General features: G+C 41.1%; 1 protein-coding gene across 7 annotated transcripts in view; it reads left to right on the forward strand.

Moving 5' to 3' along the window:
- LOC118579506 (phosphatidylcholine translocator ABCB4) overlaps nucleotides 1-23,698 on the forward strand; it is a 54,632-nt gene that overhangs the window by 17,256 nt on the left and 13,678 nt on the right. For 5 of the 7 annotated variants that reach the window (XM_036180794.1, XM_036180795.1, XM_036180799.1 and 2 more), the window contains 13 exons: nucleotides 1,283-1,454; nucleotides 3,950-4,063; nucleotides 5,210-5,320; nucleotides 5,523-5,648; nucleotides 8,033-8,236; nucleotides 8,821-8,991; nucleotides 9,950-10,111; nucleotides 12,651-12,827; nucleotides 13,670-13,816; nucleotides 15,588-15,692; nucleotides 17,146-17,223; nucleotides 18,360-18,443; nucleotides 19,400-19,603. In XM_036180794.1, coding sequence (XP_036036687.1) covers nucleotides 1,283-1,454; nucleotides 3,950-4,063; nucleotides 5,210-5,320; nucleotides 5,523-5,648; nucleotides 8,033-8,236; nucleotides 8,821-8,991; nucleotides 9,950-10,111; nucleotides 12,651-12,827; nucleotides 13,670-13,816; nucleotides 15,588-15,692; nucleotides 17,146-17,223; nucleotides 18,360-18,443; nucleotides 19,400-19,603 — 1,855 coding nt within the window. The remainder of the gene's footprint in view (nucleotides 1-1,282; nucleotides 1,455-3,949; nucleotides 4,064-5,209; nucleotides 5,321-5,522; nucleotides 5,649-8,032; nucleotides 8,237-8,820; nucleotides 8,992-9,949; nucleotides 10,112-12,650; nucleotides 12,828-13,669; nucleotides 13,817-15,587; nucleotides 15,693-17,145; nucleotides 17,224-18,359; nucleotides 18,444-19,399; nucleotides 19,604-23,698) is intronic. The other 2 variants (XM_036180796.1, XM_036180797.1) reach the window with 2 other exon arrangements.

Genomic DNA, 23,698 nt, shown 5'->3' on the forward strand with positions numbered 1-23,698 from the left:
GGCCTCCTCCTCAAACACAGCTCTGCTTGATGAACGCAGCACTCACAGTGGAGGAAAGTACTTGAAAGAGCTGGGTGCTTAAAGGCATTTAGAAAAGCCTTTTTGTGAGGCAGCATACATTAAAAAAAATGACTAATGAATTCCCACGCCTCATTTGGTTGAACTAAAAATGTAATGATGTTGCTGGGGAGTTTTGATAAAAAGAAATACTCTAATTTATACCATGTTTTCCCTCTGAGTTTCATTGTAAACCCATTAGATTAGGGAGCCAACATTAAAATTTCTACACTGTTTGAATCTAGCATGAATGAGTAGAGTTAATTTAACTTGATGTAAAAAATATTTTAATTTGTTAAAATCATTCTGAAGATTTGAATATATATATATATATATATATATATATATATATATATATATATCTCGCCAGCAATATGAACTTAAAATATTCAAATACTAAAATATTACTCAAAAATAAAATGATAATAATATGAAAAATATAAAAAGAGGTGATATTCTCGTATGAGAGAATCAACAGGAACAAGAATTACCAAGTTTGCCATCAACTATATGCTCGTCAATATACTAACTACACTTCGTAATTATCCACCAGCCTCATGATTATCTTCCTAAGTAGGCATTGCTTAGTAGAGTTCTTTTATCCATTTTCCAGACAATGAAACTAAAACAAACAAAAAAAAAAATGGAGAAAGACCCATATGCCTTGTAGGAACCACTTTTTAACCTTATGCCTAGCTTGGCAACTGAAGACCGATTGAATTATAAAGATGAAAGCAAGAAGCCGTGGCTTATGTATAAGAATATGCAGAATTTCTGACCCTTACCCAAAAGAGCAATCTAGGGAAGAGAGGAAAACATAAGCCTGAGTTAAGAATGTAACCATTAAAGAGTCTAGAACAGCCATCTGGGGTTGGGTTGATTTTTCCTTCTTCTTCCTTAATCCTGACTGGTGATGTTGGCCATGAAGAAAACAGGGAGAGTCTTTGTACCCCAGGAGTGAGACTTCAATTCTGGGAAAGCCGTGGGGCACTAGTTGGCAGTAGAGTTTGAGGGAGATGAGGCAGGCCCTGTCAGGAGCAGTCTAGGTCTGTTATAGTGAGCACTGATCCTGAACAGGACCAGTTCCCAGGATGCTGAACTCCCCAAGAGTTTATTACCTCCATGGCTTTCATCTTTAAACCCCTTGCTGAATGAAAGGTGATTATGGTTCAGGCTGTAAATTGTTATTCTCATCATAACATTCCCCCTCTTCATTTTCTGGTAGGTATCAGAAACATTTAGAAAATGCCAAAAAAATTGGAATTAAAAAGGCTATCTCAGCAAACATATCCATGGGCATTGCCTTCTTGTTAATATATGCATCCTATGCGCTGGCCTTCTGGTATGGATCCACTCTAGTTATATCAAAAGAATATACTATTGGAAATGCAATGACAGTAAGTAGCACCTCTGATGTTTATGAGGAATCTGGGTTCATTTTCCACCCATCTTCTCTTTCTTGTTTAAAGATTTATTTTTAGTATTATTTTAAGGTGTGTGTGTGTGTGTGTGTGTGTGTGTGTGTGCGCGCGCGCGTGTGCATGTGTGTGTACATGTGCGTGTGTGATATGAGTGCAGATACCTGTGGAGGTGTAGGATCCCCCTAGACCTGGAGTTACAGAAAGTTGTGAGCCACCTGCCATAGGTACAATGACCCAAACGTGGTCCTTGCAAGAGCAGTATGCATTCTTAACCCTGAGCCATCTATCCAGCCCCTACCTACTTTTTTTCCTTTTTCCTTCTTCCTTCTTTTGGAAGAATAAGTTGTGATTGTAGGTTTTATCTTTGCTGTCGTGTGGGTAGAGCTGGCTTTCTGGAACATCCAAGTCAAGTCCTAATGATGAATGGGGACAAGATAATAGCATGTGGTTTGACCACTGGGGAAATACATATGCACACAAAGGGAAATGAAAATGGAAAGAATTTATAAATGGAACAGTATGTACTGGAATTACCCTTGTTCTTCTGTTGAGTTTAACTTGGGGATACAGTATACATTTATTATTATAGATAGGTCATTGTTCAAAAGAGCATTCAATTCACATGACATGTACTCGCTTCTTAAAATATAAAAGAAAACTTATGTTAGTTCATTTGTCTATGTGAAAATGAAGATACCCTCATGACATCATTATGAAAATAATATATTCTAATTATACTAAAGATTAAAATGAAAAATTACTAAATGAAAAATTTAGATTACTTACAATTTACGAATTCATGTATATTTGATGGTGAATTTTGGTATGTATTTTTCAGATATATATGCTTTTCTCTTCCTAAACTGAGGCTATAATATGTAGATCTTTGGTAATTTTTTTCTATAAACCAGTGATATTTTATGACCATCTTCCCATATTAGAGTTGGTCAGTACAAAATCATTTAAATAGAAATGTTTCAAAACTTGTTTCTTGCTTGTTTCCTGAAATGCAAATCCCAAGTATAATTTAATCCTTTTCTCCATATGGAAACTTGAATCTCACAATGGGCCCCACACTGGCATTACCAGGCCTTGGTGAAGTTGAGGGCATTAGTAACAGCTGAATCTCCTCAGCCCCCCTCATCTCTGGCTGGCACGTGGCAGTTCTCATTTTTTCTCTTCCTTATTTCCTCCTGACGTTTTATAAGGAAGGGTTGTGTCTTGACTTGGCCATTAACCTTGTGTGATGAATTTGTCCACACTTGTGGCATGAGGACAATAATACCTGTGTCACAGGGCTGAAAGTGACTTCTAAGATAAAGGGAACCTGCCACCCCCACATAAAGGAAGGGCTGAGACTATTGCATTAACGTCTTAACATCTACTTTGGTGGAGATTTTTTTCTCACTGGTCCTTATCTATATTGAGATAAGAGATAGTTAAATGCATTTGGGTTTTGTAAACACGTATATCACTGTTGTTTCAGAGAAAATCAGCTATGTGTAGAAGTTTTACCATGCCTGGAGAGAAAGAAGATATTTCTCTTCTCCTATATTTTTCTTAAATTATGTATACTATTAATCTGGTTTCCTGAAACTATATTCTTGGATTTGTATATCAGTTTATTCTCCACTGAAAAAAACAAGAGAAAATGTATTGTTTTGTGTGCTGAAGAACAGAATAGCCAGAGTAATTTTGTGTCCTATAAATGAGTGAATTGAATAGGAATGGCCATGCACACTTTTAATCTCAGTACACTGGAGATTGGGGCCAGAGAATAGGAGTTCTTATGAGTTCCAGGTCATGCTGGGCTACATAAAGAGTTCCAGACCATCTTGGGCTACAGGAAGATATCTTTTTTAAAATACAAAGTGAAATGTTAAACATTTTGCATAAAATTTTATTCATATGTCCATATATAAAGCTATAATAGCCTTTTAAAGGAGAATTCCATGGGATCAAAATCTGTAATGTTTGCTATTGAACATTTGTACAGTTCCTTGCAGATTTAGAGAAAATGGCCAATAACTGAATAATAACACTAATGGGAAAATACTTTGGTGGCATTAGCTCCAGCACTGATGAAATGGGTTTCAGAAGTCTTTATTACTAATAATTATACAATCAGGAAAATGCAACAAATAGTTTGGCAGACTAAACAAAACTTGTTTTGATGCTGAAACAACAGTTAGGTAATGAAATGCCATATTGATTTTTATAAATTTTGTCCCTTGCTGATGCAGTTTATTTTTTTAAATAACATGATGGAAGTGTTATCACACTAATTATATACACGTATCAAACTATCACAATGTGCCATAAAGATGCACAAATACTATTTCTCAATATGAAGTAAAAGTTACTAAGTATTCAATAAACCCTAAATCCACTCCTTTGTATATTATATTTCAAGCAAGCTATACCTTGGACGGTGACGTTCTGCCCCTAACGGTTCCCTCCCTCTCGCTCAGGTGTTCTTCTCCATTCTCATCGGAGCTTTCAGTGTGGGGCAGGCTGCCCCCTGTATTGACGCCTTCGCCAATGCAAGAGGAGCAGCCTATGTGATCTTTGACATTATTGATAATGTGAGTCCTTTGTTATCTGAAAGCTGAGGGAGTCATTGTGGTGTTGATAATTATGGCTGATGAGTATGACTATAGGCTACACGTTTTGAATCACGCCTACTGAGTTCATTAGTAAATACACTGTAACAATGGGAAACTATTGTCCCCTCCATAGTAACAAATGCAACAAGAGGCTCCACACGTTTATCTGATGAGATAATAGCACTAAGCTCACCTGAGTGTATCTATCTATATTAGTTCATTCCTATAGTATAGGATAAAGATGACTTGTTTCTGATTTATCTCCTTTTTTTCATTTAGCAGATGGAAAATATGATTTCTAGGTAGAATAGAGTGTATGGAGATAAATTGTTTATAGGACCAAATTAACAGTGAGTTTTGCTATGAGGTTTTTTTTTTTTCTCACTGAATTGTCCATTTTGACCTTAAATCAACTATATTAAATAAATTGAAATTAGTACATCAAAAATGGAAAATCTTTACATACTAAAGTATATAATTGCATTTACACAGTTAAAGTTGATAACTAAAATTAGAGAATTAGATCTCATTTTGAATTCTAAATGTATTGAAAGTTTATATAGTTCCTAAATAATACTATGCTCATCATTCAATTGGTCTTCTTGACCCATTCTGTTCTATTTATTATTTAGGAAGAAATACGTTTCAATAAAGGCAGAAATACTTGGATGTACCAAATATGTTGTTATTTGTATAAATGTGCATGTCTGACCACTTAGAAAGATCTAAAAATATATGCCAAAAACTGGAAGTGAAGTATTGCATAAAATAAAATGAATATTCCCTATACACTTTTCAGGAAAGAAAGGTTTCATAAATTGCACCCACATTTATACATACATGTACGCAATACACACACATGCTCACACATTTACCACAATACACACAAGCACATGCACATACATGTACACACATATACACGTACACATACACATATACAAATAGGCGACATGCATGTGCACACCCACATGCACACATGCACACCACACCTTCACTGTGTGTTTGCTCACATGAAGGGGCTTATGCTACCCTGGGTTCTATTTTTAGAATTTGATGAACCCTATTCCTTAAAATTACAATTGCTTGTTCTTTGATAAAATAGTCACTGAATTTTGTTTTATTTAGAATCCTAAAATTGACAGTTTTTCAGAGAGAGGACACAAGCCAGACAGCATCAAAGGGAATTTGGAGTTCAGCGGTGTTCACTTTTCCTATCCATCGCGGGCTAATATCAAGGTACCGTCAGCAGTACTGGAATTCACAGCTTATGTTGATCTCTGCCCATCGTACCGTAGTCTAATTCCTGGGATTTTTATGTACTTTGTCCTGTTGGAGTTAAGCTCTTGGTTGATACCTTTCTTCCAATTCTAAACAGAACTGAGCTATTCCTTCCTTGGAGCTGTGTTGTGACATGTTCTCTGCCTTGCTTCTCTTGCAGATCTTGAAGGGTCTCAACCTGAAGGTGCAGAGTGGACAGACAGTGGCCCTGGTTGGCAACAGTGGCTGTGGGAAAAGCACCACTGTCCAGCTGCTGCAGAGGCTGTACGACCCCACAGAGGGTACGGTAAGTGGGAAGAACCCAGGCCCCAGCTCAGAAGCTGGACATAAAGAGGCCCTAAATATTGGTGGGTTTTTTGTTTGTTTTGTTTTTTTAACAAACAAATCTGTGTGTGCATTTGATCCTGGCAAGAGCACATCTGGACAGAACACATATTTTGGGGCAGGGGGACAAATGCTTTCCATGAAAGCGGCAAAAAGACAGAAGCTACACAGGACTCTTCTGTCATCCCAATACTGAGACGATTGCTCCCAAGTGAGTCTGATTTGACCAAACAAATTCCACATGGTTATTCTTGACAGCCTGGTAATTTGGGCAACAAATATCTTAAAACAGCAATTAAATTCAGCAAAAACGGTTGTTTTCTTTAGCTCTGCGCATAGCAGAGAGAACTCTGAATCTCTTAATGGAACATGGAGGGTAAAAACAGGTTAGACTATTCTATTTGGCAGGCAACATACATATCCTTCACCTAGATCTACTAATTATCTTTATTTTGACCCACTTACTTTATTCTCCTTTTTTGTGTATGTATGCTGAATTATCGGATATGATGTACTTGAGAATATATTTCCTAAGAGGGATATTCTCTTGTAGGGAATGATGACCAGAACTATTGCAACCCTAAGTTGACAACACTAACTCAGTTTATATTCCTCTTCAGTTGTCCCGGCTTAAGTTTCTCAATATTAAAATGTTAGTCAACAATTATGAAACACAAGTTTGCAAAGGTCTGAGCTCTCTTTCTTTTGTCTTGGCAAACACCATGGCTAAAAGCAACTGAGGGTAGGAAAAGGTTTATTTGGTTTATACTTAGGGGTTACCAGGTCATCATTAAGTCAGGACAGGAACTCATGCAGGATCTTGGAGCAGAGGTCATGGAGGAAGTAAGTTTGCTTGCTGGCTCTCTCTGGATCATGCTGAACTACATTCTATAGCCCATGACTACCTTCTCAGGGAATGGAACTATCTACAGTGTGCTGGGCACTCTTATATCACTTAACAGTTTAGTATTTTAAAAAAATTAAGGTGAATCTATGAACAGCAACCCTGCTCATTTTAGGATATGAACAAACAAATGATTTGAAAGTAAGTATAGAGAGCTATTTTCTTTAGGGACCCTGGTAGGTCTACCACACTATAGTGCATGACCACATCCAAGAGTATATAGTCAACAGAGTATATATATATATATATATATTGTTTTTTATATATGAGAGTTTGTGGATATGGAAGGGGAGGTAGATCTTGGAAAAGTTGGGGCAAGGGGGTGAATATATCAAAATATAATGTATGAAATTCTTAAACTAGCTTTAAAAAAGAAGATAAATACAGATTTACACAATATTTTTGAGAAATGGTCAATTTAAATTATTAGCTGTGGTGGATTCTGGGAGAAGGACAATCATTTCTTTACTTGTATACTCCTGCCCCCATGAGCCCTCCAGGCTCTAATAGGTAGTTCCATAGGCACATAGATGGCCTTGGTTAACCTCAGTGGGTCAAAACACACAACAAAAAGACGTGAACTGAAGAAAAGACTCGTAGGGAGGAGGGAGAGTTGACAGGGATGGGAGGAAGATAAGAGAGGATTAGGAGTGAAAATAAACAGAATGCGTTGTATACATGCATATATATTAAATTGCTAAAGAACCAATAATTAAAAAATGGTCAGCAATGGGTCCCAGTACTAGTAAGGTATAATGAGACACACAGATGTATTATATATTTCTGCTAATGCTGCCCATTATTAAATTACTTACAAAGAGTTGTTTATTTAGCTTTTATTCGTCAAGGAATAAATGCCAGGCAGACAACAGTAAAGCAATTGCTATTAAGAAAGAAAAAAATCATTCTTCTCAGCTTAGTAATTCTTTGCTTTTATAACAACTTTTGAATAAAGAAATGTTCAAAAGTTAAGAAATGATAAAGTAAATTATGGTGTGTTAAGCATAGCAAAATGCCAAAATACCACATAAATATATGTTGGCTAGTTAGGTAAGGGGGCATTTTAACTTAAATTTATCATTGGTAATTAAAAACAGTGCCATGCCTAAACCATTCCTGGCTGGACCTTTGATGCAGAGGGAGGGCCTTTGCCTGCACATGTAGAAGGCCTTGGGCTGATTTGTTCAGCAGTATGACAAATACCTATATACCCAAATTTCCTATGGGGAATAACTAATAATCCATTCTTGGAAAAAATCTCTATATATGAAAATATCAGGAGAAAGTATGGATGCTTTATTTTGTTCCTGCACATTACTGTTTATTGTTATATCTAACTTTTGAGTGAATTCAATACTAAGACTTTCTCACAGTAAGGAGCCCTTGTGCTTTAGGAACTGTGTTGTTTAAAACACCAAATAGGGAATCTTTCTTCCTTTCAGATTAGCATTGATGGGCTGGACATCCGGGACTTCAACGTCAGGTATCTGCGGGAAATCATTGGAGTGGTGAGTCAGGAGCCAGTACTGTTTTCTACCACGATTGCTGAGAACATTCGCTATGGCCGTGGAAATGTAACCATGGATGAGATAAAGAAAGCCGTCAAAGAAGCCAACGCTTATGAGTTCATCATGAAATTACCACAGGTAAAGCCTCCCTTCAACTGAAACATGAGGGACCGAGTTCTTGCTTTGAAGGCTAAGCTAAAGTTTGTGTCACAATATTGTTCAACCTGGCTTGGTAAATCCCTTGAATTATTCAGTTAAAGGTGACAGACTATATTTTGTATGTAAATGATATAAAAACATATAGGATATGTGTTAGTAATTTTTACAATTCAGTGTTCATTTATTGTAATTTATGATACATATGACAGTCAAAGCTTTAGTTGTCTTCATCTATACTTTGGTATTTAAAACATTTTAAGAAGGCTGACATGGGCTGGAGAGATGGCTCAGTAGTTAAGAACACTGGCTGCTCTTCGAGAGGACCCAGGCTCAATTCCCAGCACCCACATGGCAGCTCACAACTGTCTGTAACTCCTGTTCCAGGGGATCCAACACCCTCACACAGATATACATGCAGGCAAAGAAGGCTGACATAAAGCTCAGTGGTGGACAGCTTGCCTAGATACTCAAGGCCCTGCCCAACACTGTAAAATTGATTGAATGAGTATGTTTCAGAGCTTTTCTGGTTTTTTGTTGTTGTTGTTGTTGTTGTTGTTGTTTAGAAATTCGACACCCTTGTTGGTGAGAGAGGGGCACAGCTGAGTGGTGGGCAGAAACAGAGAATCGCTATTGCCCGGGCCCTGGTCCGCAACCCCAAGATCCTACTGCTAGACGAGGCCACCTCAGCCTTGGACACTGAAAGTGAAGCAGAGGTACAAGCCGCTCTGGATAAGGTCAGTGTGGGGGAATAAATACCCAGGGTTGGAGCAAGAAGCAAATTGGAATGTTTTGCAAATTTTTGTCGGTTCTTTGGGAATCTAGGTTGAGCAACAAACCCGTAGGGTGAATAGGGTCATCTCTTGGGATTTATTGATTCTCCTGGCCTGCTGTATTTTCTGCAGAGAAAGGTCAAGGATCTTGGCTGGCATCCACCATGGGGCAGTGAACCTGGATACAGGCTTGTAGGAGGAACCCGATAGTTTTGCTTTCTTGCATATGATTTTGTTTGACAAAAACACTTAAGCTAAATTATGTGAAGAAATTAATTTTAAATATGTATAACTTCCAAGTATTTTTCTATAACAATTTTTAGTGGTAGCATAGTGTTCTTTTCTTTGGTGTACTGTACTTTATCCTAAATTTTAAGCTATTTTTTGTGGATTTATTAATTTTGTTAAATCAGTAAAAAGACAAATCCATTGAAATATATATGAAATAGATATAAATAAACATGTGAATATATATGTATTTATATGTGCATATACATATGAATTACGTTAACATTAGACTTTGGAGAAAGCTGTGACTTTATAATGACCTCCCTAAAATGTTTCTGCTGGAGTGTCCAGTGCACCATACAGCTCAGAGGTAGGGCCCATCTGACAAATGTGAAGACCCTTATCAGGGCAAATTCTTAACTTTCCTGAGTATCAGATACCACCATGGGCTTCCAGAGTGATCTGCCCTCATATGGAAAGGGTTGGCTGGCCCCGGCCAAGTCTGGAACTCAAATGTGACTTTTATCTTTTATAAAAAGAGTGGTGCCTACACTTTACACACACCGAAATAATACAAGATGTCTCTCTCATCTACATCAGACAGCATCGACCTGAGGCTTGATGGTCCTGCTGATTGACAGGGTGTTTGTACTGTAATCTCAGTGTACCACAGATTTGTCCCTTTCCCCACTAGGCCAGAGAAGGCCGAACCACGATCGTGATAGCTCACCGCTTGTCGACAGTTCGCAACGCTGACGTCATTGCTGGCTTTGAAGATGGAGTCATTGTGGAACAAGGAAGCCATAGCGAGCTGATGAAGAAGGAAGGGGTTTACTTCAAACTTGTTAACATGCAGGTATCGGCTGTCAAGGGTGGCTCTTCTCTGCTGTATGGGTTGCTGATATGGTAGTCTTTAAATCATTAAAATAGATTACAGCTAAACTTCATACAAGGAAATAATGACCAGGATGAGGCATTAAAATTAGGTAAAACTGGAGGCTTAATTCAGAACCTGATATGCAAATGCAAAATTCACAGTTAAAGTATTCATTAGGGCAATGATTATTGATTGTCTGGGGCATGTGTGCAAACTAACAGATCCTTCCCAGTGGACTGAGAAGGGATCTTCAGTATTTGAGGAAGGGGTACAATTTACAAATACTTTGTAGACAAACTTGATGAAGCAAGTGGCGGCATCCATAGCTTTAGGAAGTGAATAGTTGGTTTTAAAAATTGCTTGCTCTAGTCACAAAACATTGTTGGTTTGTCTCATACTGTGCACTATCACTTAGCAACCTTGCAGAATAAGTAACCTAAATCTTCCCGATGACTATAGTTCATAAATTTTAAACTACATGTATTGGCTTTAGCATTATAATAAGCTCATACATGTGTATTTCAGATTTTCCCCTTGACATTCCAGATATGCATAATGAAATATTACTGTTTCAGTTACTCAGCAGTAGTTATAAGAAATGTATGAAACTATTAGTTTCTGTAAAGTTGAACACTTAGCTTGTTTCAGTTTTTTGTTTTCTATTTAAACCTTGCAGTACTAGCACAAATTACAGCAATGCTAACAATTCCCTCAGTTTCCTGACAATTCCCAGCTCTGCTGAGCATCAGTCCCACATTTGGATTAGCAAACCTATTGTGAGTCATTGCCATACATCGAAGTACTTGGCACTAAAATATGAGAGCTCGGATGTTGCTCTTATAGAAGAAGAAAATAGAATGATGGTTTGTAGAGACTGAGGAGTGACAGGGAATGTCAGAGAGATGATTGAAAGGTTCAGAAGATGCAGACAGAGGGGAGAAATAGCCAATGTTCTAGAGCACAGTAGGGTAGCGATGATTGACAGCAGTGAATCATACATGTCACAATAGCTGGGAGAGATCATTTCCTTTTCAGTTGTGAGGCCTGAAATCAGGGCCTTATGTGAGGTAAACATTCTACCACTATGTTCCTAGCACAAGGAGAGAGGACTTAGAATCTCTCCAATAAAGATGATCATGTTTAGGTAACCAATATGCCAATCACACTTACCAATCATGGTGATTAGATACATGTTTTGAAAAAGTGCACCGGTGTCTGGGGATGGTAGCTCAGCCAGTAACATGCTCATCTTCTAAAGACCTAAGTTTGTTTTTTAAAGGATGGATTATTATTTGGATCATATCTCATTGAGCTGTTATTGTTTTTTTAAAGAACTTGACACAGAGTAGTTACTGAAATTTTTTTATCCCCCAAAGAGTGAAATGGCAGATAGTTTTATAATTCAGTTTTATATGAACCCTCTTTATCACTTTCTCTATTAAAATATATGTAATTATAATGGGTAATGTTGTCACCTTGACAGAATCTCGACCCACAAGGAAATGGGCCTCTGAAGCATGCCATCTTGATTTCATTAATGACATGGGAAGACCCATCTTAACTGTGGGTGGAACCGTTCCCTGGGCAGATGATCCCGGACTCCGAAGTGTCATTGAGTTATTACTCTCTGCTTCCTGACTGTGGGTGCACTGTAGCTGCTTCCCCAGCTTTGGCGGGGTGGACTGTAACCTGAGATTGTCAGCCCAGTCAAGCCATTCTTCCTCTCTTAATTTGCTCTTGTCCAGCTCTTGTACCACACAGCAATTGGGAGAGAAGCAGACAGTAATGGTGTTTGAAATCTATTTTAGTTTTCATTGTGACTTGATTATTAGCAAGGTGATGTGATGACATGTGGGAGTCTCAATTAAATGACCTTGTGTCCTTACCTGTCCCACTTCACTTTCACCCATAAGAATGACCTCACACTGCTACAAGGACTTTGGCTGGGATACGATCAGATTGCTCTAATCTCTTTGTATCATATCCTCTTGACCTTCTTTCTCAAGAAAACGTGTACATTTTCAAACTAAATGGTGGCCCACAGTGATTAAATGAAAATAATATGGAACTACTTGGCAATAGTGCTGCCAAATTTCACCAAATTGGGCCTTGCTGTTATCCCCTGTTAAGTGAATAGGGCTTACACTGCCGTTGCCTCTGCTGTGTCTGCCAGTTCTGGGGCTCTCAGGGCTGGAGAGTGTTTCTCCCTTGGTTCCCTCACCATGTCTGCTTTTGAGTTTTGTCTTGTTCTCCCAGTTCCTTGCTGGTCCATTTGTAGAGATGGAGGATGGAACCATGGTGACCCTGAGGGTTCACTGGATACGCAATTTACTGATGTTTCTTTGCTCTCAAACCTCAACCTGGTTTTAACTCAACTTAATATGCAGAGTTGCTTTATTATTCTAAACTTGTAGATTTTATTCATTTGGATATGCATACACGATACACACACACACACACACACACACACACACACACACACACACACACACAATTTAATGTCTTATCTATCATACAGACATCAGGAAGCCAGAGCCTGTCAGAAGAATTTGAAGTTGAACTAAGTGAAGAAAAGGCTGCTAGTGGTATGGCTCCCAATGGCTGGAAAACGCACATATTTAGGAATTCTACGAAAAAAAGTCTTAAAAGTTCACGAGCTCATCAACACAGGCTAGATGTAGATGCCAATGAACTCGTAAGTTGTTTCCTATTCTAATAAAGCCTTTGCCTTAGAGTTTTGCTCTTGAAATTCTTAGCCTTGAAGAATATGTGGTTCTTACCATGGGCTGCATGCTTCTCAAAAGAAAAGGAAATCCAATTTTTAAATGTATTTGACAGTGAATTAAACAAATGGCAATTAAAATGGATTTCCCAGGGAAAAACAGATAAAATATAGCCTTTGTGCTGAGATGTTTAATCTTAAACCCAAATACTACATTCATCTTTGTAGTCCAGAGAAAATAGAGGCAGTCCTAAGTAAGTCCTGGCATCAGCTTATGATAATGAGAAAGGGGTTGTGATTAATTTGGCAGTACTGGGCAGAGTAAGGAGGCCAAGCCCATGTCCTTTGATTATTGATAATGATGCTGTTCTGCATTTGAGAGGACATGGACCCATCTGTTCATGTCTGTGGCCTCATTTGATCTGATAGCATCACTGTTAGAGAGGCTGGGCTATAGCATCATACACAGATGGGAAAAGTACAGCTCAGCTCATGGGCCCAGCCATGACTGTCACAAGGACCCAGAGCTGAAACTTTGTTCCTGCTGTATCATAGCTGCAGACCAGAGACAGCTAGCCACACCATGGAAATTTCACCTGTGTGTGAGGTTCATGCTCACCCCTGTGTCATCAGCAGGTACTGTCCTTTATTCTCTAGTCAAGGATGGGATGTTTTTGTATTTAGTCTGCATAATACTTGAGGGTAATAGTCATGCCTCCTCTTTGTCTTTGACACCAAATGGCAGTGTTACCACTTTGTGTCTGCAGCACCAAATGGTGGTGTCACCAGCTTGTTCTGATATTTATATGTTCCAGGATGCAAATGTGCCACCAGTGTCTTTTCTGAAAGTCTTGAAACTGAATCAAACGGAGTGGCCCTACTTTGTGGTGGGAACAGTCTGTGCCATTGTCAACGGGGCCCTCCAGCCAGCGATCTCCATCATCTTGTCAGAGATGATAGCTGTAAGTTTAAAACTCCTCATGGCAACCTGAGCGAAAACAGCTTATCAGCTACTGCTCAGCTCAGCCTCACCAATTCTGGGGCTAAGTAGCTTCAAATTAAACTAAGCCAAAGCCCTTAACTCCCTTTTAAAGTCAAGCTTATTATAAGAGAAAATGAGTAGCCTTTGAAGCATCTTGACACAACATTAGTGAACTTACAAAGTATAAAGTTAGTGGAGAAGACACTCTAATTGTCATCACATGGGTAAAACCTGTGTCAAGCAGTAGCTCGCATTTATTCATAGAGAGAGGCTGGTGCTTGGCTCACAGAAATACAGGCCTGGAGGGGTCAGGATGGAGGAGAAGGTGAGTTCATGTCCTAGTCCACTGAGAGCCCAGGTTCTAGGCACAGACTGGCCTCCACATTGGTGGATGACACTAGGCATATACTTTCCATCTGCACTGTTGGTTCTTCAGCTATGAAAAGAAACCTGTTTCAATGAGCATTTGAGGGTTGAAGCACATAGGTGACCATGCAGGGGCACTTCAGAGTGTCGCAGGTTCAAATCCAACCATCAAATCCAGCCTCAACTCCACTGAGGGGTGTGTGTACAAAGTCATCCAAAATGTCTGTCTTCGTGTTGTGTGAACACCTTAGCCACCCTCTGTTATTGGGGGGACTTGTTGGATAAGAAAAATTTGTCCTCCAACATGCTGAAATGTATTAGTCTCATGATGTTGGGCACTGATCTACATTAAGGCCACAAACAAACAACAAAAAAATCAGAAAGGACCCTCTGAATCTTACTAAATTTCAGTATAAAGCAATCCTTGGCTTTCTTGCAGTTTGTGAGATGCATGGCTCGCAGGCACATTTCTTAGGATCCAAGTACTAGAAAGACAGTTCACAAAATAAACTAAGTTGTGCCTATGACAGCCACCTTCTTTTGGGATCACACACACAACACACAAATAAAAATACAGCTTTATAATGTGTCAAATACTAATAAGTGTTTTTAAAGCCGAGCATGGGGACAAGGGAGAGGAGAAGGCTGGTCCAAGTAAGCTCCAGAAGGGGAAGGTTGAGGACTGGGGCTAGGGGGACAGAGGAAGAGGAAGGGGCATCTCACAGCTCACTGCTGTGCTCAACCTACCTATGACCCATAATCTCCAAAGTCACAGATGGCTCCAGGGCCTACGTGGAAGAAGAACAAGGAATTGTTCATTGGGATCATGAAACATTATTGATGAAATTATTAAGGCCACTCCATGTAGTTAAAAGGGAGGTTTATTTTGTGGTGTAACTTACAAGTAAAGAGATCAGTAGGTTGCAGGGTCTGGGAAAGGCGCAGTCCGGCGGTATTTTCTGGAGAACTCTGCTCAGTCTACCTCCAGCATCCAGGGTCCAGGAACCAAGAGAGCCCCGGCATCCAGAACTCAGGTCTTCCGCGTCCTCTCTCAGCCCCACCTTGTAGACATGACCATTACCGAAGCCTCAATGGGGGTTGGAACTTCCAGGTCAAAGCTGGAATGTCTACCCACTACAAAACATGCTGGCAATGAAGGGGAAGAAACACTATATCACAATAGGCATATATGTAACACCACTGAACTATACATTTAGTAATGGTTAAAATGGTCAGTCTTAGGCTAGTTGTATTTTACTGCAATTTGGAAACGCCACATATTCAAAAGCTACTTTCACAGATGTGACCTTCAAGCCATTGTCTAGGGCAGGAGTGAGAAGTTGGATCCAGCCATTTTACGTGGGTGTTTTGATGCTCTCCTCCAGATCTTTGGCCCCGGGGATGATGCTGTAAAACAGCAGAAGTGTAACATGTTCTCACTGCTCTTCCTGGGCCTGGGAGTCCTTTCTTTCTTCACTTTCTTCCTTCAGGTAAGCAGGGACGGTTGCTTTTCAAGTTGGTAAATTGAAAATTAATAAAGACCTAACCAAACTTCCAGATCCTCACACTAAAATGAGTTGAAGAGCCAGTGGGGGCAAGACGCATTAGGAGGCACACTCCCTCACCAGGAAGCTGCAAGTGTGCAAGCTACAAGTGTGTCTTTGGCAAAAAGTCATTACCGCAGCCAAAGACTTGGGCTCATTTGCTGCAAACTGAAAGCAAACAATAGAATAACACCCTCTGTTTTTGTTATTACTTTTCTCAATATCAAATAACTTTGAGTTCTTTTCCTTTCTAATTGATGAACTATTAGAACATACATTTACATTCCTACAATATAGACCTGGCCAGAAAAAGCTAGTCAAACCAGGCAGGTGGTACATATCTATAATCCCAGCACACAGGAAGCTGAGACAGAAGAATCACAAATTAGAGGTTGGCCTGGACTACACAGTGAGGTCCTGACTCAAACAAATAAACAAGAATTTGGTGCCTGTTTTTCTTTTCTACCTAATTAAGCTTTCCCCAAGCTATGCTCAGTTCAGTGGGCATGACAGGCTTCTCAAAGACAATCCAGAGTGCCAGCAGAATGTAACTAGTCATGTCCAGTGTGCTTCTCCTTTTTCATTATGGAGCCAGAGGCAACAGTAAGATGAGATTTTTATCTGGAAATCATTGCCTTGTTAGAAGGGCCTTGGAGGACTGATGCTCCTCTAAGCCCGGGTTCATTGGGAGTGGAATTCTGGAAGCTGTAGGAGCAGGTGAGGACGGGCCTGTCCTACATAAGGAACCCACGAGGCTGCTGCATCCTGCACAGCCATTCCTGGCTTAGTCAAGAGTTTAACAGTGTACACTCACAAGTGCCTGCCACGGCCTGCCCCAGCACTCACGGCATACTAGAGCGCAACCATCCCACGTGCTCCAGAAGCAAGCCCAGCTCTGGACGTCTGGGCTGCTCTCCAGCTTGGACACAATTGTTAGGGAGAGGGAAATGGTCTGGCAAGGAGGCTTGGAGAGGAAGTGAAACCTAACTGTTGGCTAATCCCAGAGCAGGTGGGGCTGTGCCAGTGGGAGGAGGGATGTCCTCTTTCTACAGCACAGCAGCCCAAGTGTGTCTCTGTAGAATTTTGTTTCTTGTTTTCATTATGTTGAAAGTGTTAGGAACATGCCAAGCATTCCAGTTCAGCACGGTATCTCGGTTACTGATGCTGCCCTCGAAAGTTGTTGAAATAAGAGAGAAGCTGAAATGGGACACTTACAGGTTTTCAGTGTTACAGTTCCAACACACACCATTGACTCAGCAGCGCCTGCATTTTAAGTTGGCCTTTGTTATTTGAATAGTCGATCAACATATAGATAATGTAAAATCAATGTGAACACATGTGGTTGGGTCAGGACGGTGATGAGAATCAAAAGGAACCTGAGCCTTTTTCTCTCCCGCAGGGCTTTACATTTGGGAAAGCTGGCGAGATCCTCACCACAAGGCTGCGGTCCATGGCCTTTAAAGCGATGCTACGACAGGTGAGTGCCTGGACATGGCACCTGGTGCTTGGATGGAAGACTGCCTGCTGCAGTTGGCATGCTAAGGATGACCGGGGTCCTACAAGTTACCCTAGTCCTGCAATAGCCAATGACCTCCCAGGGTCTCCATGGGAGCAGGCTTTTCAAGAGTGTTTTGGCTTATTCTGCAAACGTCTGTCTCCATGTGGACACTCTCATTTCCCTAGATTCTGAGCATACATTGGTCAGTCTTTGGTGTCTGTAGGGTGCCTTTGTTCAAAGGAGGTGCTTGGTAGCACCCGTGTTCGTGTGCCACAGTGGACCTTCTAAACAGGCTTTCCCAAATGCTAGAAGTTGGGCTATGTTTTGCTTTGATCTCTGTTTTCACATTGATTCACTTGTTAATTCATCAAAACGTGACTTATTACGTAAGTTCACATTCTGGGATGGGGTGTGTGGAAACAGGAAAACTTATGTTCATCTTCAGAGAAAAGATCCTGGAGCCAGTTGACTTGAATTGGTCACATCCCTGCTCACACAACATCACTGGGCACACAACAGGCATCATATTTTGAGCAATCTGAATTGATGAGTTCTTTTGGGGACCTTTCAAACTCTTGCTATTTGGGGAAATAACTTTATATGAAAGTAAAAGATTTTATACACACACACACACACATATGTATAATTCATGTCACATCTAAGATACTCTTAAAATCCTTGTTTAGACAACATAAATCAAAAGTATAGTAAAAAGCCAACATTTAATTTCCTTGTTTACAATTTATAAGGAAGGCCTGTCTCTTAATGAGAAAGAGCACCCTACAAGGCAGAGGTGTCCACAGTGCAAGTTGTGACAACTTGGTAGATGGAACATCCACAGGAGTCCAGCCTTAGGTGGAGCTGACAGGTGAATCTGTTCCTTACCTCTGACTAGAGTCCCTTCCTATTATGGGGGGCAGTCAGGACATGTGGCCTAGTGCATAATGGAGTGGGGTTCTCAAGGTTGCACCTGGACCACCACTGTGTGCAGAAGGTCTCCCCTGAATTTTAATAGCCATGTTGAGTGTGGCTATTTCTCCTCACTGAAGCTGAGAGGTCATTTTATTTCTGTTGGTTTTCATTGTGGGCTAATTTAAAGGTGTTTAATCCCACAGGACATGAGCTGGTTTGATGATTACAGAAACAGTACTGGAGCACTTTCTACAAGACTCGCCACAGATGCTGCTCAAGTTCAAGGAGTATGTAGGCTGCATTCTGCTGGTCTGTTCCTTAATAAAGCAAGCATGCTTGCTCCATCTACTGAGATGCTTTCAGCAGGGGTGTGGGGGATATCTCAGTGGTGGACAGCTTGCCTGAAATGTACAGAGCCCTAAAAATTTTTTAAAGAACTTTCAGTTGGAAATATCAGAACATCCAGTTGAAACTGACCTGAACAGCAAGGGGAAAGTTCAGACATCAGAGTAGATTGATCCACTGGCTCAGAAATGTCATCAGAGACCCATGTCTCTGTTTGCTGAGTTGTCTCCTCAGCATTGGCTTTATGAGGCTCATTTCCTGGTTGGCAATTGATAGCAATTAGAACTAGAAGCGTCTTTGTTTCCCATCTATGGAAAGGATGTATATGTGTACCTCATCCATCAAATGAAAGCCCTTTCCGTAACGCTAGTTCTAGCTCATAAGTCTCACACGCAAGCTTGAGCCAATTGCTGTCTCAAGAGAAGGCTGTTTCCTGGCCAGCTTCCCTACCCTGTGAAGTTCACACAAAAAAGAAGGGGCACACCAGAGAGGTGACAGCAATGTCCATGACAGTGGTCCTGGTTTTCTGAACTGTACAAACAACTAATTCAACCTTAGTATGTTTTGTGGTTAATGGTCTTATAGGAGGTGAATACTTGGTAACATGGTTTCTAGAAGAGTGTACACTTCTGCCTGAACAATTGAACCAAAATTTTATTTAAATTACTGGGATTGGGGTTAGGTTCCCCTTTCGAAAGGTGTGTGACCTCACAGCTTATCCATACAGTCGGTGAGCCCATGGGCTGGAGGGATGAGAGTGAAATCTGTTGAGCCTTATGAGTTAGGTACAAGTGTGGAGTTACCGAGAGAGTGAGACTCTTCCCATTCTGAGTAGGAAGACTAAGACAGGAACCCACGGTTGGAACGTCACCCAGCTGCCTTACTCTTTCTCTCAAAGGCCACGGGAACCAGGCTGGCTTTAATTGCACAGAACACAGCCAACCTTGGAACCGGTGTCTTTATATCGTTTATCTACGGTTGGCAATTGACACTTTTGCTGCTGTCGGTGGTTCCATTCATTGCTGTATCGGGAATTGTTGAAATGAAAATGTTGGCTGGAAATGCCAAGAGAGATAAAAAAGAACTGGAAGCTGCTGGAAAGGTGAGCTAAGTGGCTTTCAGCTAACACAAGGGCTGCTTGTAGACATGCCTTGCTTGAATGATCACATTTACTGTGTCACAACTGAAATTTTCAACCTCTGCAGAACGCTTTACTGTGTTGACAATGCCTAGGACTTGAAAATGAGGTAGATCATGTAAAACTTTCAGCTTCCAGACAGAACTTGTTATAAAGATCTTCCAAATTTTCCCAGATGCATTTCATCTTGACTACATATCCTGGTGTCATTGATAGAACAAATGTCGCTATTTTATAGATAAGAGTTTAAGGCAGAGGATAGAAGTGATTCACGATCAGTCTCTTTGCCCATACTTGCCCCCAACCCATTATTTTTTATTGTTAAAGTTAGTTGCCACCAGGTGGCAGTAATTCTTTATTTTGTGGTTCTAATGTGTAGTGAAAATTGAGACTGTGTGACAATCACACTACATACTTCACAGTCATCCTGTAAGGCAGTTGATAATGCTACCATGTGTATGTGTGCCCACGCATACACACATGAGTTCCAAGTGTGCAAGACCATAGAAGCACATTGAGTGTGCTCCTTTATTGCTTTCTGCCTAGTTGCTGATAGGTGGTCCCATCATTTTGCTTAGAGGGGTTGGCCAGTGAACTCCTAGGATCTGCCTGCCTCTGCCTCCACACACTGGAGTGACAGGCTTCTTATATAGATGCTGCATATTAGAACTGAGGTCCTTGTGCTTTCAGAGCAAGAACTCTGACTGCTGAGCCAGACCCTTCAGTTTTGCAGATGTAGAGGTGTGGACAGGAAGCAAGTCCAAGCCAAAGCTCTCACCACCTCACTCTGTATAGGTATTTAAGTATGTCTGAATCTACACATAGACATTTGATTTGTAATGCACACACATTCAAATGGTAAGGTGTAGATTGTGTTCATGGACATATCTGTTCTTGTGGGTGTAAACACCATTGTTTAATGAAAACAGGGGGGAAAGCAGATGGTTAGTGTAAACTGATGGTTCCTACAGCACCAGCCTTAACATTCTCTCACAAGCGTCACTTTGAACACCTTCATTACAGCTGTGTGTGGTGGGAAAGTCAGTGTCTCTACCTGAAGGGGAGACAGGTTTGATGTTGAGTGATTATCTATGAGTGGCTAATAGAAAGGGTAAGATTAATGCTGGTCGCAGTGGCCCATGCCTGTATGCTCATCACTCAAGAGTTAGAGGCAAGAGAATTGCCATTAGTCCGAGGCCATTCTGGGCCTCGTGGTAATACACTAGTACAAAGTAAAACAAGCAAATAACAACAACAACAAACCCTGAGCCTAGGGTTGCAGTGGGACACGTTGCCACTAAACAGGTTCTGTGCACAGAGATCTACCCTCCTCCTGTACTGGCCGTGGGCCACTCCAGGGGTCTGTGTTCGCTGGCTTCTTCATTCAGAACACTTGTCATTTGCACATGATCTTGCCCTGGAACCAGAGTTTCCTGGGAACATGTGTGTTGTGGGTCCTGGACTTCATTCTTGAGTGTCTTCAGGGGCTGAACACTCTCTTGTGTGCTACCTTTAGGTGCTGTAGGGTACCATTTTCTTTACTCTGTGGGCCGTGGCTAACCCCCAAAAAACAAACTAACTAACTAAAAACAAAAAGTAGTTTGTTTGTTCCCCTTTCCCACCATCTTGGAGTTCATCATCATTCCTCAAGAGAAAATTATCAGAATGAAAATAGATTTTGCTTAGACAAATCACACAAATAAAACATCTTGAAATCTACCAAACATAGTAATTATGACTCTGTTGAGAGAGTTAATATTTTGATAACAATGAAAATTACCAAAATGTTGGCAGAAGTAAGGCATTGATTGGTGTTTTGGACAGACAAAACCTTTCAGTTCTTAGTCTTGGCCTTCTGTTCATACTGTATTGGCTGGAGAAAAGATCTAGTTCCAGCAGCCTTTCTACATTGATGAAATGAGACTCTATAAGTAAACTGCAAAAACTCTGGGTTTGGTGCCCCAGGTTTTGGCACCAAATGTAAGTAAATTGCAAAAACTCTGGGGTTGGTGTCCCGGGTTTCGGCTCCAAAATGTTAGTAAATTGATGGCTGAAACTGCAAGGAGACAGTTCAGCCCTGGAGAGCGAGGTGTCCCGGACACCTCAAGCTACTCAGAACAAGAGCTCTGCCCTGAAGGTGTCCCGGACACCTGGAGCTGTTTAGCACAGCTGTGATGGCTGGGACTGTGAAGAAACAGCCCAACCTTGGAAAGGAAATTTTTCTGACTTCTCGGGAGAGTCAGGCCTGGAATTGCTTCAGCAAGGAAGGGTATCCTGACTTTTTGGGAAAGTCAGGGTACACCTGGTGTGATGGGGCATGCTCTCCCTGCAGGACACAGCAATCCTGCTCCTCTCCTGGAGAGCCACAATCTCTGGTGTGGTGTTATCAGCTCTCTCTTGCTCAGTCCACTGTGGGATGTCCCAGCAAGGTTCTTCTGCTCAGCAGTCAATGAAGGTCTTCACTCAGTACTCTTTTGAGAAAGGTTTATTTGGGAAGGAGGAGTCCAGGAGAGTAGCTGCCTCTACCAGGGAGGACAGAACAGCTCACAACTGACCCGGCAGGGCGGTTTATATAGGGTGTCTAGGGGACAGAGTCAACTGTGATTGGTTAGTTTATTTTCTGCCCAGGGATTGGCCAGTTTTGTGAGCAAGGGGCAGAGATGGCCCTGATTTCAGTGCCAAACTGTGTTTCTTTCGCTGGCCTTTCTTGGCTTTTTGACACTACCTCTGAGGCCAGGGCACATTTCTTTCACTGACTCTGATTCTAGGGGCCAAGAGTGTTATTTTAGTACTAGTTTCAGAGTCAGGGCATATTTCCTGGGTTCTGGGTTTGGGGATAAAGTGTTCTTTTCTCTGGCTCAGGTCCCAAACACAGGCTGTGTTTCTTTCCCTGGTCCTGGGCCCTAGGGCCAGGATTCTGCTGTCCTGCTCTGTGATTGGTTGATTTCACAAGTCAGTTGGACAGTGGCAGAGATGGCTCTGCTCTGATGTGAGCTAGACTGTGTTTCTCTCACTGGCTTTCTCTGAGCCATCCTTCCCTAATTCTGGGCTCCAGGGTCAGGGTCGGTTTCTCTGGCCAGCCCCTTTCCCCACAGACTCCATGAATGATGCTGTCCAGATTTCTTCATAAACTTCCTAAAGCTGTCATCCTGGGGATCAGATGAATGGCTTGCAATATAATCTAGTGATAGGTGTGAGAAATGTGAGAGATTAAAACTGTTTTCCTCTCCGAAAATGCAGTCAAGGTTTTGTTTTCTCCACCAACTATTGACTCACACTGAGAGCACTGGGGTGAGAAGGAAGTTTCCAGTGTGGTGCGGTCACACACAATCCTGGTGCTTGGAAGGCAGATGGAGGAGGATGGCTGCCAGTGTGGTCCACATTGAGTTCCAGCCTAGTGGAGTGCCATCATGAGATTGGGATCAAAGAAGAGAGCGGGAGCCTGGGTGATCTCCTTCCCATCACCTGTTCAAAAAAAAAATGCTCTTTTACTTGGGTACAAATTTTTATTAGTGGATAAAATATATTAGGAATTGGGATAGTCCCATTTCAATTTTCCAAGGAAAGCTTAGGATATTTGTTGCTGTGCAGTAGGGGGAGGAGGCAAAATAAGATTATAGCCACAAATCATATTTATACCTGTAATGCAATCCTCTAAATATAACATTAATATATTGCACATATTCTACTAATTAGTTCCACCAGCATGTCCCTTGTAAGCCAAATAGTGAGTTTATATCATGGGTGTCTTGACTAGATCCCTTTTACTGAACTCAGGAACTCAGAAGCTAGACTACAAAGTTAATCCATGACCAGAAAATCAACAGTTGATGGTAAACTTGTTTACAACTGGTTTCTCCTTGTGCAAATCTCAAAGTAGATAGAGCAGTACAGTGCGATTGGCTGAGAGCAGACTTGGCATCTGGTGACCTGGCAGTCCTCACGCCCTGAGTTAATTCTCTGGCTTCAGGTCTGTGGGGAACCATCTCTGCTCCTTCCTCATCTGTCAGAACAGGAGTAACACTATCCCACAGGGTTGTCCTGAGGCTAACAGATTGT

Source organism: Onychomys torridus, chromosome 3 (assembly GCF_903995425.1).
Source record: "Onychomys torridus chromosome 3, mOncTor1.1, whole genome shotgun sequence".
NCBI classification, from domain to species: domain Eukaryota; kingdom Metazoa; phylum Chordata; class Mammalia; order Rodentia; family Cricetidae; genus Onychomys; species Onychomys torridus.